This window comes from Schistocerca piceifrons, chromosome 7 (genome assembly GCF_021461385.2).
Source record: "Schistocerca piceifrons isolate TAMUIC-IGC-003096 chromosome 7, iqSchPice1.1, whole genome shotgun sequence".
Classification (NCBI taxonomy): Eukaryota; Metazoa; Arthropoda; class Insecta; order Orthoptera; family Acrididae; genus Schistocerca; species Schistocerca piceifrons.
The window spans coordinates 561826213-561844065 of NC_060144.1; the positions used below are offsets into that span (position 1 = coordinate 561826213).

The 17853-nt window shown below is 37.9% G+C and overlaps 1 protein-coding gene across 1 annotated transcript in view; it reads left to right on the plus strand.

Moving 5' to 3' along the window:
- Positions 1-9506: 9506 nt before the first annotated feature.
- Positions 9507-17853, plus strand: part of LOC124804879 (toll-interacting protein-like) — a 59953-nt gene continuing 51606 nt past the window's right edge. Inside the window, exons 1-2 of the mRNA XM_047265244.1 lie at positions 9507-9725; positions 9832-9999. Coding sequence (XP_047121200.1) covers positions 9678-9725; positions 9832-9999 — 216 coding nt within the window. The 5' untranslated portion in view covers positions 9507-9677. The remainder of the gene's footprint in view (positions 9726-9831; positions 10000-17853) is intronic.

Below are 17853 nucleotides of genomic sequence, written 5' to 3' on the forward strand. Positions count from 1 at the left end.
GAGATTTGGCAACAAGGCAAGGTATGTCTGGCCACTCTGTGATCGACGAGTTACTTCCTGGCAACGCGTTTCCGTACTTAACCATATGCTACTCATGTTGTTCTGTCTGTGGAACACATAAATAAAAACTTCAATATCCAAGATAAAAAAAATATATATATCCAACCAGTAAGGCTGGGCACCAAAATCAAACAAACTCATTCCTGAGAGAGAACATACTTATATATACAAAACATTAAGTGCTGCAGAAATTATTTATATGAATAGGACCTTACAGAAAATTTGTATATGAAAAAAAGTAGTATACGGCAGGATGTGAACCTTCTACTAATCGACCATCACGTTGTAATGTGGTGCGGCAAGCAACTATGCTATGCTCCATCTCTGATTTAGCTACCTTGTATTTTATGTTACAGTCTCCTAAGGCTTTAATCGCTGAAATATTATTAATGACATTTTATTATAACACATTCTAATGAATCTTAAATCACACATTGTATTACAACTGCCTATTCTCATAACACTCGAGTTGCAACTCGAAAATAACTAAATACCGAACTTCTTTAACCACCCATATGACATTTCCCGTCATTTTGTTACAACATATCGTAGCAATAAAGATTCAAGACGTTCAGTGTGTTAGTACTTAGCAACAGCATATATCCATTGCATATAATAGGCTTTCTGCTTATGATGTAGGGAGCATTCTTCCTTCCTATTGGTATGTCATAGAAATATGACGGAACTTATCTCACGTTTCATGTGATAAAATGCCTTCTCCAAGTCTAACAAATCTCGTAGAGCGCCACGTCAACGTTGGCTGACTCACCCCATGTGCGACGGCTTAACTCGCCCCTGTGAGGACGGTTTTAGCTCAGTACCAAACGATGAATATGATGTTATGAGACACCGGTACTATCTAAGGTGCTAAAAGCCAAATATTGTGTCTATATTAAAGAACTAGCGGTCGTATATCAATAGGTAAATTATATTTCATAACAGATGATCTTAATCAGTTTTCTATGGTATGCTGCTGTCAAGTGAAACAACGTTTAAAAACAAAGACATTTATTTGCTAGCCAAAATACATACATATAAATACATCAAACAGTTTTTATGAGGGAATATATAGAGTTTATTTACCTCATTCACTGTGTTTTTTCCTATGATACAAATAACGTTAGGAACAACAATATTTTTCTCCTTCAATGGAGCAACTTTTCCACTTTATAAAAGTTAATATCATGTTAACTGTGGCAATTTGTGTACTTATTTATGAGTAGTGTAGGCATCAGCATTGTTTAGTTACTATGAAACGTAACAATTTTTCGTTTCCAGGTGTATGGTTCCCTTGTGGAAGAACACACAATGTAAAAAATTTGAAATGTCACGAAAACAAAGCATAATAACAAAATAAAGACTAAGAAAACGTAGTTGCACAAAATCCACTACATAACATGACTAACGGTGGCAAAAGTAGGTTAACTTGTGATATTAGCTGACTTCGACATCGTTCTCCTTACCAAGTTCAATATCAAAATTTTCTACCACAAACCTTGACATTGACATTCACTTCCATACTGTTGACAGACTGTGTGAACACCTCCTTATGAACTGAATGATGAATATATCCGCAGATCAAGAAACAAAACATGGGCCGCATGGAACATCATCAGAACTGAAACACACACCAAACCAGTGGCAGATTAGATTAGATTAGATTAGATTTACTTTCATTCCAATTGATCCGTAGTGAGGAGGTCCTCCAGGATGTGGAACATGTCAGAAAAACAACAATACATGACAAATATTTACAACTAAAACAAATAAGCTAATGTACCATTCCACAGGTCCCAAGTGGAATGATCGTCATTTTTTAATGAACACTAAGAGTCATTTTATAAATACTATTGCACTGAATTTAAAATAAAAAAGTTTTTTATTTATTTATAAGGTAAGAAACATGTAATACAACTACTGTAATACTTATTTACAAGGAACACATTACTGCACTGAAATGGTGCAGAAGTTAGACTATACTTACACACTTACACACACCCAAGCACGCACACACACACACACACACACACACACACACACACACACACACAAATTTTCAGTGAACACATTACTGCACTGAAATTGTGCAGAAGTTATGTTGTACTTATATACAAATCAGTTGGTTTTCCTAAGAAATTCATCAATGGAGTAGAAGGAGTTGGCCACCAATAAATCCTTTAGGCTTCTCTTAAACTGAATTTCATTGGTTGTTAAGCTTTTTATGGCTGCTGGCAAGTTATTGAAAATGTGTGTTCCTGAATAATGCACACCTTTTTGTACAAGACTAAGTGACTTTAAATCCTTGTGAAGATTATTTTTATTTCTACTATTGATTCCATGAATTGAGCTGTTGGTTTGAAAAAGTGATATATTTTTAATGACAAATTTCATTAAGGAATAAATATATTGGGAAGCTGTAGTTAGTATCCCTAGTTCCCTAAACAGGCTTCTGCAGGATGTTCTTGAGTTCACACCACATATAATTCTTACTGCACGTTTTTGTGCCCGGAAAACTTTAGCTTGGCTTGATGAATTACCCCAGAAAATAATCCCATATGACATTATGGAATGAAAGTAAGCATAGTATGCCAGCTTTTTCATTTTTATATCCCCTATGTCTGACAAAATTCGCATTGCAAACAGAGATTTGTTAAGACGCTTCAGCAGTTCTGTGGTGTGCTCCTCCCAGTTGAATTTATTATCAAGCTGTAATCCCAAGAATTTAACACCGTCCACTTCTTCTATCTTCTTGTCATCATATGTTAGACATATACTCTTGGGACACCCCTTACAAGTTCTGAACTGCATGTAGTGTGTTTTTTCAAAGTTTAGTGACAAAGAATTGGCTAGGAACCAGTGATTAATGTCCACAAATATTTTATTGGCTGATCTTTCTAAGACTACACTTGATTTGCTATTTATTGCAATGTTTGTATCATCAGCAAACAAAACAAACTTGGCATCTGGTAATGTTACTGATGAAAGGTCATTGATATACACAAGAAAAAGTAAGGGCCCCAAAATGGAACCTTGTGGGACCCCACATGTAATTAGTTCCCAGTTGGATGATGCCTGATAGCTTGATACATGTCTCTTTCCTAATAACACCCTTTGTTTCCTGCCAGAGATATAAGATTTGAACCATTTTGCAGCATTTCCTGTTACACTATAATATTCTAGTTTACTTAAAAGGATATTGTGATTTACACAGTCAAATGCCTTTGACAGATCACAAAATATACCAGTTGCCTGCAATTTTTTGTCTAATGAATTAAGTACATTTTCACTGTAAGTGTAGATAGCCTTCTCAATATCAGAACCTTTTAGAAATCTAAACTGTGACTTTGACAGTACGTTATTTGAGATAAGATGGTTATAAAGACGACTGTACATTACTTTTTCGAAAATTTTTGAGAATGCTGGCAACAGTGAAATTGGACGGAAATTTGATGCTATTTCTTTATCTCCCTTCTTAAACAGTGGTTTAACTTCAGCATATTTCAGCCATTCGGGAAATATTTCACTGATAAACGACTGGTTACACAGATAGCTTAATATGTTACTTAGCTCAGAATCACATTCTTTAATTAACTTTGTTGATATTTCATCATACCCACTAGATGTTTTTGATTTTAAAGATTTTATGATGGACGTTATTTCTGTTGGGGTAGTGAGGGTCAAATTCATATTATGGAAGTTACTTGAAATGTCTGGTCTAAGGTAATCCATAGCAGCATCTACCGAACCTGACAACCCCATCTTTTCAGTAACAGTTATAAAATGTTTGTTAAAAAGTTCTGCAACACTATACACATCTGTCACCAATGCATCTTTTACTCTTAATGCTATTTGTTCCTCTTCATGTCTGGTTCTACCGGTCTCCTCCTTCACTATATCCCATATTGTCTTTATTTTGTTATCTGATATGACTATCTTTTCCTTGTAATATATTTGCTTTGACATCCATATTACAGTCTTTAATATTTTGCAGTATTTCTTATAATGTGCTATAGCATCAACATTGGAAATGTTTCGGATTGACAGATACAGTTTTCTTTTTGTTTTACAAGATACCCCTATTCCTCGAGTAATCCATGGCTTCTTTGTAGACTTTGCTCTAACCTTGGTAAGTTTTGGGGGAAAGCAGTGTTCAAATAAGGTAAGCACTTTATTAGCAAAAATGTTATATTTTTCATTCATGCCATGAGCACTGTAAACATCAGTCCAGTGAATGTCTCTGAGGAGTGTCCTAAAATAATCAATTTTTGGCTTACTGATTACCCTCTTGAGCTCAGATTTAACAGATTTTATATCCTGTTCAGTATTAACATTTAACAGAAGGAACTGCATGTCATGGTCTGAGAGGCCATTGACTATTGGTTTTGTAATATAATTTTGTTCATTTGACTTTTCTATAAAGATATTATTAATGGCTGTTTGTGAGCAAGTGGTTATCCTAGTGGGGAACTTTACTGTGGGAATTAAGTTGAATGATAGTGTTACTAACTCAAATAGGTTCTTATTGGGAGAGTCTTTAAGGAAATCTACATTGAAATCACCAGCAACCACTATTTCTTTGTTTTTGGTTGTTAAATGGGCCAGTACAGCTTCAAGGTGGTTTACAAACAGATTAAAGTTACCTGCAGGTGCTCGATATACACTTAATATTATGAAAGATTTTTTGTGAAAATCTAATTCTGTTGCACATGCTTCCATATGCTGTTCTAGGCAAAAAATATTAACAGAAAGCTGGAAAACAAACAAGTATCTGATGATACCTCTGTAGCAAATATCTTCAATGCGTACTTTGGCAAAGCTGTAAATGATCTTATCCAAAGCAACTTTCAGAATACTAATATGCACTACAATAACTGTAAAACCCCCATGGTTTCTATGTTTCTCAAGCAGGTCACACAGAGTGAGCTCCTACTGGCAATGAGCTCACTAAATAAACTTTTATGTGGTTTTGATGAGATTTCAGATTGTATTGTAAACCAAACAAGATATCATAATGTAGAACCTCTGAAGCATATTGTTAATCACTCCTTTACCACAGGCACCTTTCCAAATCTAAAGATTGCAAAAGTAACTCCCTTGCACAAAAAGGGAGCCATAGACAATGTTAACAATTACAGACCTGTAGCACAGCTTAGTGGCTTCTCAAAGATCTTTGAGAAGCTCTTTTATAATATGTTGCTAGAGTTTGTTAACAGAAACTCATAGCTGTCAAATCATCAGCATGGCTTCAGGCAATTTAGATCCACAACAACAGCAGTCTATGAATATTTCGATTCCATTCTAACATCTGTAGATGAAAAGGAAATGGCTACTGGTATATTCTTGGACCTATCCAAAGCATTTGACATTTTAGATCATGGTATCCTACTAGATAAGTTGGAAAGAAAGGGAATTAGAGGTATTCCAAATGAATGGATTAGATCATATCTTATTAGCAGGCAACAAAAAGTTGTTCTCAAACAATACACAACAACTGAAAAAATTTCAAGGAAGAACAACATACACATCAGAAAAAGCTATCTTCAAATATGGTGTGCCACAAGGATCAACACTAGGTCCTATCTTGTTTCTTTTGTATATTGGTGACCTTAATGACACTGTCCATACCAAACAGAAAACTTTATTTGCAGATGATACCAGAATTTTGATTACAGGATCAGACCAAAAAGAGCTTCAATTAACTACAGATGCAACATTGCTGGAGCTAACACACTGGTTTGAAAAAATAAACTTATAATTAACACTGGGAAAACGGTGGCCATGAACTTTCATATATCCCACTGTAAACAACAAAATGAAGATGCATTGAAAATAAACAATAAAATTGTAAAATTAGTTGATGATGTTAAGTTCCTAGGAATATGACTGCAGAGTGATCTCAAGTGGAATACACACATTAAAGCTCTTACAACCAAGCTATAATCAATCTGTTACATTCTACAGATACTAAGCACAAACTGTAATAGAGAAATAGTAATTCAAGCATATCAATCACATTTCCAGTCAGCAATCTGATATGGAATAATATTTTGGGGAAATGCACCCTGTAGGCAATCTGTTTTCAAAACCCAGAAACAAGCTATCAGAATCATCTGCAACATAAAGAGGCAAGGTTCATGCCGCTCTCTTTTTCCTACTCTAAAGCTACTGAACTTTCCATGCCTATATATATTTGAAACAATAGTCTTTTTAAGAGAATATTTAAGAACCTCCAATGCCTATCAGCTTAACAGCTCTGTGCACAAGTACACAACAAGAAATGGCAATAACATTCAAGTCCCACATGCCAGAACATCAGCCTATCAGAAGAGTGTCCTTCATAGAGGGACACAATTGTATAACCACCTTCCTAACATCAAGATGGTAAAGCAAGACAGCTTGTTCAAAAAAAAGCTCAAGTAATTTCTGATGGACCTCTCAGAATGAAACAGAATTTTATAATGTTAAATTAATAAACATTTTATAGCAATTATTTGTTTATTAAAGTGTACTAGTTGTACATGTAATATTGAATTAATTTAATGCACAGCATTTTATTGGTGAGTCACCTAACATTACCACTGGATATATTTCGTAAACCACATCAAATACTGACAAATCGATTTGTAATTGGGTAATACAAACCATAAAAAAATGCACTGAAGTATGTTTTTTAACACAAACCTACCTTTTTTTTAAAAATGGAACCCTGTTAGTTTTGTTAGCACATCTGAACATATAAACAAATACGTAACCAGTGCCATTTGTTGCATTTTAAAATGTTAATTACATCCGGAGATATTGTAACCTAAAGTTGACACTTGAGTACCACTCCTCCGCTGTTCGATCGTGTGTATCGGAGAGCACCGAATTGCGTAGGGATCCAAACGGTACGGTGATGGACCTTAGGTACAGAAGAGACTGGAACAGCACATTACGTCCACATACTAACACCTTTTTAATGGTCTTTTTCACTGACGCACATGTACACGTTCGACGGGCGTTTCATAGGACGTGGAGGACGCATAAATTGGCCAGCCCGTTCTCCTGATCTTACACCTCTGAACTTGTTTCTGTGGGGTACGTTAAAGGAGAATGTGTACCGTGATGTGCCTACAACCCCGTTCTCCTGATATTACACCTCTGGACTTCTTTCTGTGGGGTATGTTAAAGGAGAATGTGTACCGTGATGTGCCTACAACCCCAGAGGATATGAAACAGTGTATTGTGGCAGCCTGTGGCGACATTACACCAGATGTGCTGCGGCGTGTACGACATTCATTACGCCAGAGATTGCAATTGTGTGCAGCAAATGATGGCCACCACATTGAACACCTATTGGCCTGACGTGTCGGGACACACTCTTATCCACTGCGTAATTGAAAACGGAAACCACGTGTGTACGTGTGCCTCACCCCTCATGGTAAAGTACATGTGCATCAGTGAAAAAGACCAATAAAAAGGTGTTAGCATGGGGACGTAATGTGTTGTTCTAGTATCTTCTGTACCTAAGGTCCATAACCGTACCATTTGGATCCCTACGTAATTCGGTGCTCTCCAATACACACGATCGAACAGCGGAGGAGTGGTACTCAAGCGTCAGCTTTAGGTTACAATATCTCTGGATGTAATTAACATTTTAAAATGCAACAAACGGCACTGATTACGTATTTGTTTATATGTTCAGATGTGCTAACAAAACTAACAGGGTTCCATTTTAAAAAACGTAGGTTTGTGTTAAAAAACATACTTCTGTGCATTTTTTTATGGTTTGTATTAACAAATTACACTAGCCCCTCCCCTTACGTTCGGTCTGTGGAATCGATTCGTCAGTATTTGATGTGGTTTACGAAATATATCCAGCGGTAACGTTAAGTGACTCTCCTTGTGTATATATATATATATATATATATATATATATATATATATATATATATATATATATATATATATATATGCGCGCGCACGTTTGTTTGTGTGTGTGTGTGTGTGTGTGTGTGTGTGTGTGTGCGTGTGTGTGTGTGTGTGTGTGTGTCTGTCTGTCAGTGTAATTTTTAACTTTTTGTATCATTTATTGACCTGTCACAGGACCATAACTAAATAAATGAATAAATAAAGTAAATGAACTGTTGAATGTTTTGCTCTGTTAAGCTGGGTTCACACATACGACAAAGGTGTCGCCATAGCCAGTGTCATGCTGCAATTTCGTGATTGAACTCCCAGTTTTTAGTGTTCCAACGTAAGGGACGAACTTTGGTCACGCCACAAAAAGTTCAGCTTGGGTCTACTTTGTTAAACCACTACTCCTCCCTGGTGGCAGTATTTCGAAACACAGGCATTCTGTCGCAGTTACCATGCAGTAATTGCAGCTGTACTCCATTCGATTTCAGTGTGTTTTTATTGTATTCCGAATAAAGTGAAAACAGGGGTCAGAAGGTACACTACCGCAGGTTCTGGAACTACAACAGTGGCAATCGATGTTTGATTTCCTACAGCAGCAGTTTGTGTGTCTGGGGGGTGGGCGGGGGGGGTGGGGGGGGAGGGAGGGAGATGGTAAGGGGGGGGCAATATTTGCAAATCAATGATGCATCCCACAATCTTAAAAATGGTTCAAATGGCTCTGAGAACTATGCGACTTAACTAGTGAGGTCATCAGTCGCCTGGAACTTAGAACTAATTAAACCTAACTAACCTTAGGACATCACACACATCCGTGCCCGAGGCAGGATTCGAACCTGCGACTGTAGCGGTCGCTCGGCTTCAGATGGTAGCGCCTAGAACCGCACGGCCACTCCGGCCGGCCAATCTTAAAAGATATTTGGACAAGTAGATAAATAAACTTAATATAGGTAAACAAAAAAGCGAGTCGTATAAACTTCCTGATTTGTGAGAACAAAAATTCTATATATTCTATATATGTAGGAAATAGCTCCAGAGTGTGATGTGACGGCTATTAAACTAAAAATTAGTTATTCGAAACGCCTACATCAACTAATACAACAAGAATTTAAAATCTGGAACAGTGACGCTGCTGCAGATGATATTTACATGATAGTTGTTGGTTAGTTTGTCACTTCAGTCAGTATTTTCGTCTCTGAAAGTGCCCCCTGTGCGAAATCTGTTTTCGGAGCTAAGATCTGGGCACCGTCCTTCTGATATTTAACTCTTGTCACAGCTCTAGAAGGCCATAACCTGCACTAGAAATTCATATCCGCACATATGATTTCAGTTGATGCCATATTGAAAGCTGTGCAACTACGCAGAATTTGTGGCGTTCTGTGTGAACGTTAGCTCGTGATGCCACAACAGAAAGCCATAAGCTGTCGCGCCACATTAGAAGCGTATGTGAACCCGACTTTACGTTCCGTGCCAGAGATAAAAGCTGAACCAGCGCTGCAGTCGATTGGTGTATCGATTCCCCCCCCCCCCCCCCCCCCTACAATGACTAAAAAGACACTTAGATTTCATTACACATTGACAGCTCTGTTTTATGTATGCATCTCTGATTGAGAAGGAGTGATGTGTTTTGCATTGTGAGTTGTGTAACCTACACTTTGAGTTAAGGAACTGGAAGTTTTAGTTGTTTTATTTGACAGTTTTGCGGAAAAAGTCGGTTAAAAATGTCTGCCGAGTCAGCTGTGGAAAGGAATGCTGAAAGAAGAAAACGAGTATGTCTGTTTCCCCTAGAACGTTCTGCAAATATTTTTATGCATATCTCATAATTTCTTAAGGAGTAGATGAGGCGCAGTTTACAGATGCTAATGTGTGTTACAGGTGTTTGTTGGTGCATTGCCACCAGATTTCTTGCGTATTTCGACAGACACGCGACAACAGCAACAAGAGTCAGCTGATCAGCAGGCTGCTCTGGCATTGCATCATCAGATGGTCGGAATGACATATGCACAGAACACTACAGGAAGACTTAGTATTACCATTGGTCAGGTAACTGCAGAACATGACAAGTGAATGATACTGAATACTTTCTAAAGGCACGTCGTCATCTTTCGTAATTACCTACCGCTTTGTGGGGCAGTTATTGTAGCACCGACTAAGTGATTTATAAATTGCCGTTTTGGAAACCTTGAGACATTAGTAACACCCAGCATTTACGCATTAGTACCGTTACCTGCGTTTTCGTCACAGACTAGTCATGTTAATATGTCAACATTTGAAGTAACTTTATGTTAAATTCAGAAGGATTCATGATATAGGATAGAAGGAAACGGGAGATAAATATACTTTATCAGAATATTACAGATGGGACGTAAAAATAAATTGGTTGTTAGTTTGTAACATCTTAGTTATTGGGAAAATAATTGGTCATTTGTCTGTCTTAGCAATAGCTACACAGAGAAAGTTGCTTGTCATAACTTAGCTTATTATTCATGTAGATGAATATGGATGGAACAGCTGTAAATGTAAATTCAGTGCAGAGCAGAGTGTAGAAGCATGTTATTGGGAATTAATGTTGAAGTATTGCTTGGTATTGCTTTATCCATGCACCCATTCAGATGTTGTGAAACATTTTGATATGTTATTATGCTGTCAGACAGAAATGATTGGTTATTGTTTTTTTGCTGATTTTAATGTAGGCTTACAAAAATTGGGCAGAAAAATTGATTTAAAAGTGCTGTTAGTAATCTTCAACCTAGCGTTATTGTGATGTGCAGTCCAGAAGACTGGTTTTATGCAGCTCTCCATGCTAGTTTATCCTCTGCAGCTGTGTGTCACTACTGCAACCTACTTCTATTTGAATATGGCTGCTTGTCAAGGCATGGTCTCTACAATTTTTACTCCTCACCTTTCCCTCCATAGCCAAGTTGACAGTTGAACATGCGTCACACATTTATTTTTCCTAAATTCTGTTCAGTAACTCCATATTACTTACCCAATTACAATTTAGTATCAAGTCATTTAATTATCCATAGATATCAAGTAACTCAAGAAGTTTGCTAACAGGCACTAGATTCATTCAAGACGTCAAGTAACCCATGCCAATGCTGTTACAAATCAATTGTCAGATCGTGGTGAACAATCAGCCATATTACATAACTTAGCAACATATGCTGCCCAGATAAAACTATCAGGGGATTAATGATAGAATAATGTGGAATTTTAGAGTAAGTTTTAAAAAATGATTGAGTTTACAGTTGAGCATAAGGCTAGTTCCAAATTTAACACCTTCTCAGTGACATTGTAACTGTTGTTTGAAAGCAGATCTCCCGGAAAAAAGAATTGTGACTAGAAAGGCATTTGGCAACCCTCTGCAACTAACATTGCCAAGTACATTAAATGGAAATACGGAAGCGTCTGATCCCACCTGTCTGCTTTGACCCATGACGTCACAAATATGGCAGAAACGAGCATAAACCACGATTCCAATATGCCGCATATAAAGTCAGTACGTACACATTATGAGGACGAAAATACATCGAAAAAACACACACACACACACACACACACACACACACACACACACTTTCCACAAAAAGCTTAATGACACTAACGGGACAAGTGCAGGAAATGGGGTGTTTTTGGGTGGGGAAAACTAAATATAAACAAATTTAGACGCCCACCCCCTTATACAAAACCATACAAAACGATGAAAAAAACCGACATGACAAAACTCCCCAAGTACCACTAAACACAATATCATCGGGAATCGGACACTTCCCTTGACCTATATAGCTCAACAGCAGCTCCCGATCCCATAAATTAGGATCAAACACTTCCCTTGGCCTATATAGCTCAAAAACGTCTCCCGATACCAATATCAACATACACAGCCACACATTGGGATCAAAGACTTCCCTTGACCTGAGCACTATTAATTTTATCCGTTCCTGAACGAAAACAACAACCGATTAATTTGACGAAAATTACCACACAATGTACAGAGAACAACACTAAATTAACCTTCACACAAAATCTTTAACTCGCTGAAACGAATTCCACTACAAACACAGCCGACACTCGAACAATTCTGGATAATGAGCAAAAGCAAACTTAGCCCATTACACCACACAAACGAAAACCCTGAAAGTACCACCAGAGAGCACAACACGACGATATCTGCAAACACGCCCACACTCTCAAAACCAAACTCCGCGCCGTCATGGCGTCACACACAACACACTTACATCACGGGTCAAAGCCGACGCGTGGGATCGGACACTTCTGTTGACCCCATTAAATAACATGCTGATGCCTACTTTTCGAAAGTATATGAGAAAATTTGTTAAAGATATACATAAAAGAAGGTAAACCAGTATATTGCAAAAGTGATATCAAGGAAGTGCAGTGAAATGAACATTTATACACATATTGTATGCAATCACGACTCATAATTGAAAGATTGGAGATTGGTAAACAATGAGATACTGAGCTGACAAATGCCTGATATTATGGTGGACTTAAGAATCTCAAGAAACGGCTGATGGCTGGCATCGTGGAACAGAATGAATATATTAACAGAACAAAAACTGACAAATGTGGGGCCTCTTGTTATTAGTGCCTTCAAATATCTTAAAAACTTGAAAATATCAGACGACAGTGGAAAAACATATTTACCCCAAGGATGTAATGTAACTATGGAATACTTACTGTTAAAAAAGATGGTAATGACATAACAATGAAAGCTTAAGACTCCATTCATAAGCAAAGTCCATGGAATGCAATGATGATTTTGGGATTTCCAGTTAACTTATAAATCTTTGAATGTGCTTGGATAATATAAACTGGTCTTTGCTGAATTGAATAAAATCCAACCATTTTGGAAATAAAATTGGAGAAAAGCAAGATGATGCTCTGTCCCCTCTTCAGTGTAGCATTGGAGTTAGTTGTGAGGAAATTCAAACTAGTACCTGCTGGGATGCTCCAAAGAAATAAAGTTAAGGTTTTACCAAAAAACAGATGATGTACTGCTCACTGGGAAAAGTGAAAATGAGATTAGACAGTTATTCATAAAGCTCAAAGAAGTAGTATACAAACTTGGGCTAAAATTAAATGATCAGAAAACAAAGTACATGGTAGTTCAAAGATTTAGAGGTGAACAAGAAACCCAGTGGCATCTGATAATCAGCAAACACACATCTGAATGCGCTGAACGGATCAAATTTGTGGGTGCAATGATAGATGAACAAAATCAGGGGCAAGTAGAAGTAAAAATGTGACTGCTGAGTGCTAATAGAGCCTGCTGCTTCATACAAAAACTTCTAGAGACTAAGTTAGTGGCAAGGAAAACTAAAATGAAGCTATAAAATAGTCATCAGACCAGGCCTAATATATGCAATGTAACTAGATTGAAAGAACATCAGTTATGAATAGTTGAAAACAGTTTTTAGGAAAGTCTTTGGTCCATGAAGAATTCAAAGCTGGAAGAGAAGTCAAACACAGAAATCCACACGTCATCACAATAAGGAACATTAATGAGCATAATGAATTTTGGAAGATTTCAATGGATAGGTCATCTGATGAGAACGAAAGAGGATCAAGCAAACATATTCATGGAGAAGTCGTGGGTAAATGAAGCAGTACATGGGTAAAATGAAATGAAAACCATATGGAAAAGGTTGCGTGTTAAAAAAAAAAAAGAGAGAGAGGCAGGAAGTAGCACAAGATAGAAACATTTGGAGGCAGCATGTGAGATCGACGTGGGAGCTTCGAGCCCCTTAGAAGCCAGGAGGGGGACACATTTGTTGGCTTTGCCAAGTCGCAACCAAACTGTTACCTTCCAACCTCACCTAAACCTCAGGCAAGAGAGCAGATCAGACAACGAGCAAAATCACAATTTAAAAACAGAGAACTACACAGCAGAATGGCGGTATTGCAATTTTCACCACACTTTCCATCTTCACTGGACTTACACAAGTCTGGTACACACTGACATATAAGCTACCATCCTCAATGACTAAATGAAATATTCGTAAAGGGTGTGTAGAGTACAGTACATCCAATAAGGCAATAAAAAGTTGCAGTCCTCTAATCTTATGTAATGTTCTCGGCCACGTGTGATATATAATTAATACATTGTGTTTCCATAGCTTAAAATAGGCCATTTTTAGGCCTCTCAATAAGATCAGTTACTCGCTAGTATCAGTCATGTGGAGAAATAGGATAAGCTGTTTGTTAAATTTGGCATTTCAAACAATGAAAACTCTAGATAGGAATATCAACAACGTAAGAAAAGATAGATTGCTATTTACCATAAAGAAGATTCATTAAGGTGCAGACAACTACAATTACAAGGCATTTATATAAAATTCTCAGCCACAGCCTTCATACATAAAAGCAAGCACACCTCCTGAGCACATGACTGCCAATTCCAGCAGCTCGGCCTGAGCTGCTGGAGTTGACGGTCATGTGCACTGGAGGTGTGCTTGCTTTAATGTATTAATGGTGTGTTTTTCTCTCAAAGTGATGAAGGCTGTGGACGGAAGCTTTATGTAAGTGTATTTTAATTGTGCCCATCTGCAGCTTAGCATGTCTTCTGTATGGCAAGTAGCAATCTATCTTTTCACACATTGTTGAAATTTTGTATTTCGAAAGACCTAGGTTTTGAGGTAGCTATTTGTGCTTTCACTGAGCACATAATAAAAATTTTGAATAATAAAAATTGTCAGTTACATACTGAAAAGAGGCTAAGCCAATCAATATTTTATTAGAGTCATTAATTTATGAGATGCCTAAGTAAGCACATGACATTCAGGTGCTGTATAAGAAACACGATGCTGGAAGCTACACTTGGATATTAGAATAATACAATTAGGGATGCTTCATTATCTGCTTGGTGAGTCACGGTGGGTGGTCAGCAGTGGAGAATAACTTCCTCGCAGGTAATGAAAGGATTTTGAAAATGAAGGGAAAAAATGTAGAGGGAGAAAAGACTTGGCTATTGTAAACAGTTTCAAGTGGTTGTAGAGTGCGATGGTTACACAGAAGTGGAGAGACTTTCACAGAATAAACCAGCGTATGTGCCTTGGTCAAACTAACCTTTGACAGTATTATGAAATGGATAGATTGCTACTCACCATGATGTTTCTGTTGAAGTTAGTAACTAGTTTTGCACAAATGAACTAGCTTTAAACTTAGGAAAAAAGCTCTTATCTTTTGTGGTAGAAAGTGCTAAGTACATGGGTGTGCCTATTATTTTAAACTTTAAATGGAAAAACCATATAACAAACATGCTGAGACGTTTAGGTTCAGCTCTTTCTGCCATAAGAGTAATTGCCAAGTTTGGGGAGAAAGAAATCAGTGAGAGAGACCTGGTTGGTAGGTACTCAGAGAGCGCACAGGATAAGGTTATGATTGTGGATGGGGCCGTAAACAGTTACTGTGAGTTGCACAGTCAAACACACAACTTTATTTTCCTAAGAACCACTCGTTTACACATTGCTTTAAAAGATCACAATTAAACAATACTGTTGAAGGCCCAGTTAAAGAACTTGAGATGCTTTTTGGGCTGAAGGCCCAAAACTACATCAAAAGCCATTAAAAATAGAAGGTAAGTTTTTTTCCTTTAAAAATAAAGCATGCAATTGAAAACAATTGGCAGCTGAAGGCCCACACTACATTTCTGAAGGAAATCTATAATTAAAACACATTGATAATCAATTTTTCCAACCAAGAAATTTCTTTTTAAACTTACATCATAATGGCCGAAAGCCTAATTTAAGAAATATCAACTTACTGCATGGCTGAAGGCCACAAACAAATTTGAAACAACTGCTGAAAACCTGAACAACAAGTCAGACAAACAATTTAAAATAAACCCTTTCCTTCTTATAAAAAAATTTTCCTATAAAAAATACGCATGGCTGAAGGCTTTATTTATAAGGGGTTCACGTAAATCCTCAGCTGAAAGCCACACACAACACAAGGAACAACTAACAGCTTAGGGCCTGGATTACAAACAATTTCAGGTAGAACCAATTTTAAAGAAAAAACTTTTTTTTTTTTTAAAATCAATCTTCAAAATTTTAATTTAATATGGCTGAAGGCCTTTATGTAAAATTTAAAAAGAACTGAATTGGTACACAGCAAAGGCCTCACACAATACTTCAAACTAAAATGAAAATAGAAATCTAAAACAAACAGAGCAAGTGGTGCTCAGAAGTGTTCGAAGGGTTGGCCTGAGAAGTTAACTCAAACATAAGGTGAGGTGAGACAGGCAGCCAAAAGTTGAACTTAAATAAACGGATGGCAACCCAAACTAGGGATGGCCCAAGGACCAACCAAAATTTAACCAATTCCCTTCCATCTGGCCAACAGCACAACAATGGAAAATAACGGCAGAGGACGGGGATACAAACAGCACTACGTCTTCAGAAATTGGCACGTCTCAAAACAGCCAAGGGAAGAAAAACAGCTCTAAGCAAAATATGAACCAAACAACTTAAAAGGCTGTCGAACTACATGCTGTGCCAGACAGCATAAACACGACGAGGAAAGGCACACAGCCGGGAAACTACACTAACTACCAGGGTGGGTAACTGGGGTGTTAACGGTCACAGGGTAAAAAATACCGCTGGTGCACTTCACTGGTAAGTAACAGTCAAGTTGACAGTTAATCACAATATAGGAAGACCGCTGCAAGATTTCGCTGACTCCAACACACCATATGTTTCTGCTAGCCCGAACAGCCTAGGGAGCCGCAACCCGCAAATGAAAGAAGAGATGTCACAATAGTTGAGGTTTGATAACAGATTAACTGATCACTCAACTTCAGCATCCAGGTTCTGTGGGCAGCGAACTTCGTCGCTCTCGCAGCTAGTGCCTCACGATCCGGCAGCACATGCACGCCGCCAGCAGTCTCGGCCTGGCCTCGTGCCGTGTAGACTTACTCAATGCCCCGTCCCAACCAACTTACTCAGTCCAGCACACAGACAGCCTTAAAATAACTGCTCAGTCAAAACCACACAAGCTACACACGGTTCCGCGAAACAATTCCACAAATAACTCGAATAATACTAAAACTAGTCACTGTGGAACAACTAGGAGGAATCACAAGTCGACACACGCAGAGAACCTGGAAGCGGTCGGTGACCAAATACACGTTGTCCAATGAGATGACAGACTGAACGACCAACCAAGGTCGTCCCCACTGCAGTCATGTGTGCCGGCAATGGCCAGGCGAGTCATGGCTGTCTGGACTTCACTGCTGCTCCGTCCTGACTAAACTCCTGACACACGACGACCTGGAAATACTAACGGTTGCTCCAAAGATAGTACAGCAATGTTCTTATCGATTAGCGCTGTTACTGCCACTCAAGGGCAGGCAAGCCAGTAAAATGGTGACACCAGTAAATTGAATAATAAACGAGATGGGAGTACCGTCAAGACAAGGTGTCAAGCAATAATGGCACAAACACGAGCCGTGCACGGCTCAGAAATGATGTCCTGTTGGATGATATTCTGGAAGTAACCATTCATTTAGGCAAGAGGATTGCATAAAAGAAAGTAGGCTAATTTGAATTATGTGCAGTTCACATATCTATGTCTTGCAGGTGTCTAAACTGCTGGGAATATTTTATTTTTGCTTACACATACTGTTCCGTAGGGCCAAATTGAGAAACCAGTCTTCATGGTAATAGAATGAGTGAGTATAAGAAATAACATGAGAAAGATTAAAAACCTGTGAAATTAAATTTGGTGAATGAATGCTATGCAGACAGTAAGCTGCTGACTATTTATTAATCAACAATATACCACAGGAATTTGCCTAATTTTTTCTGAGGAGTACTTGATGCAATGGGAATGAATCATGAGGAAATTCTTCTATTTAGACTTGAAAGTGCT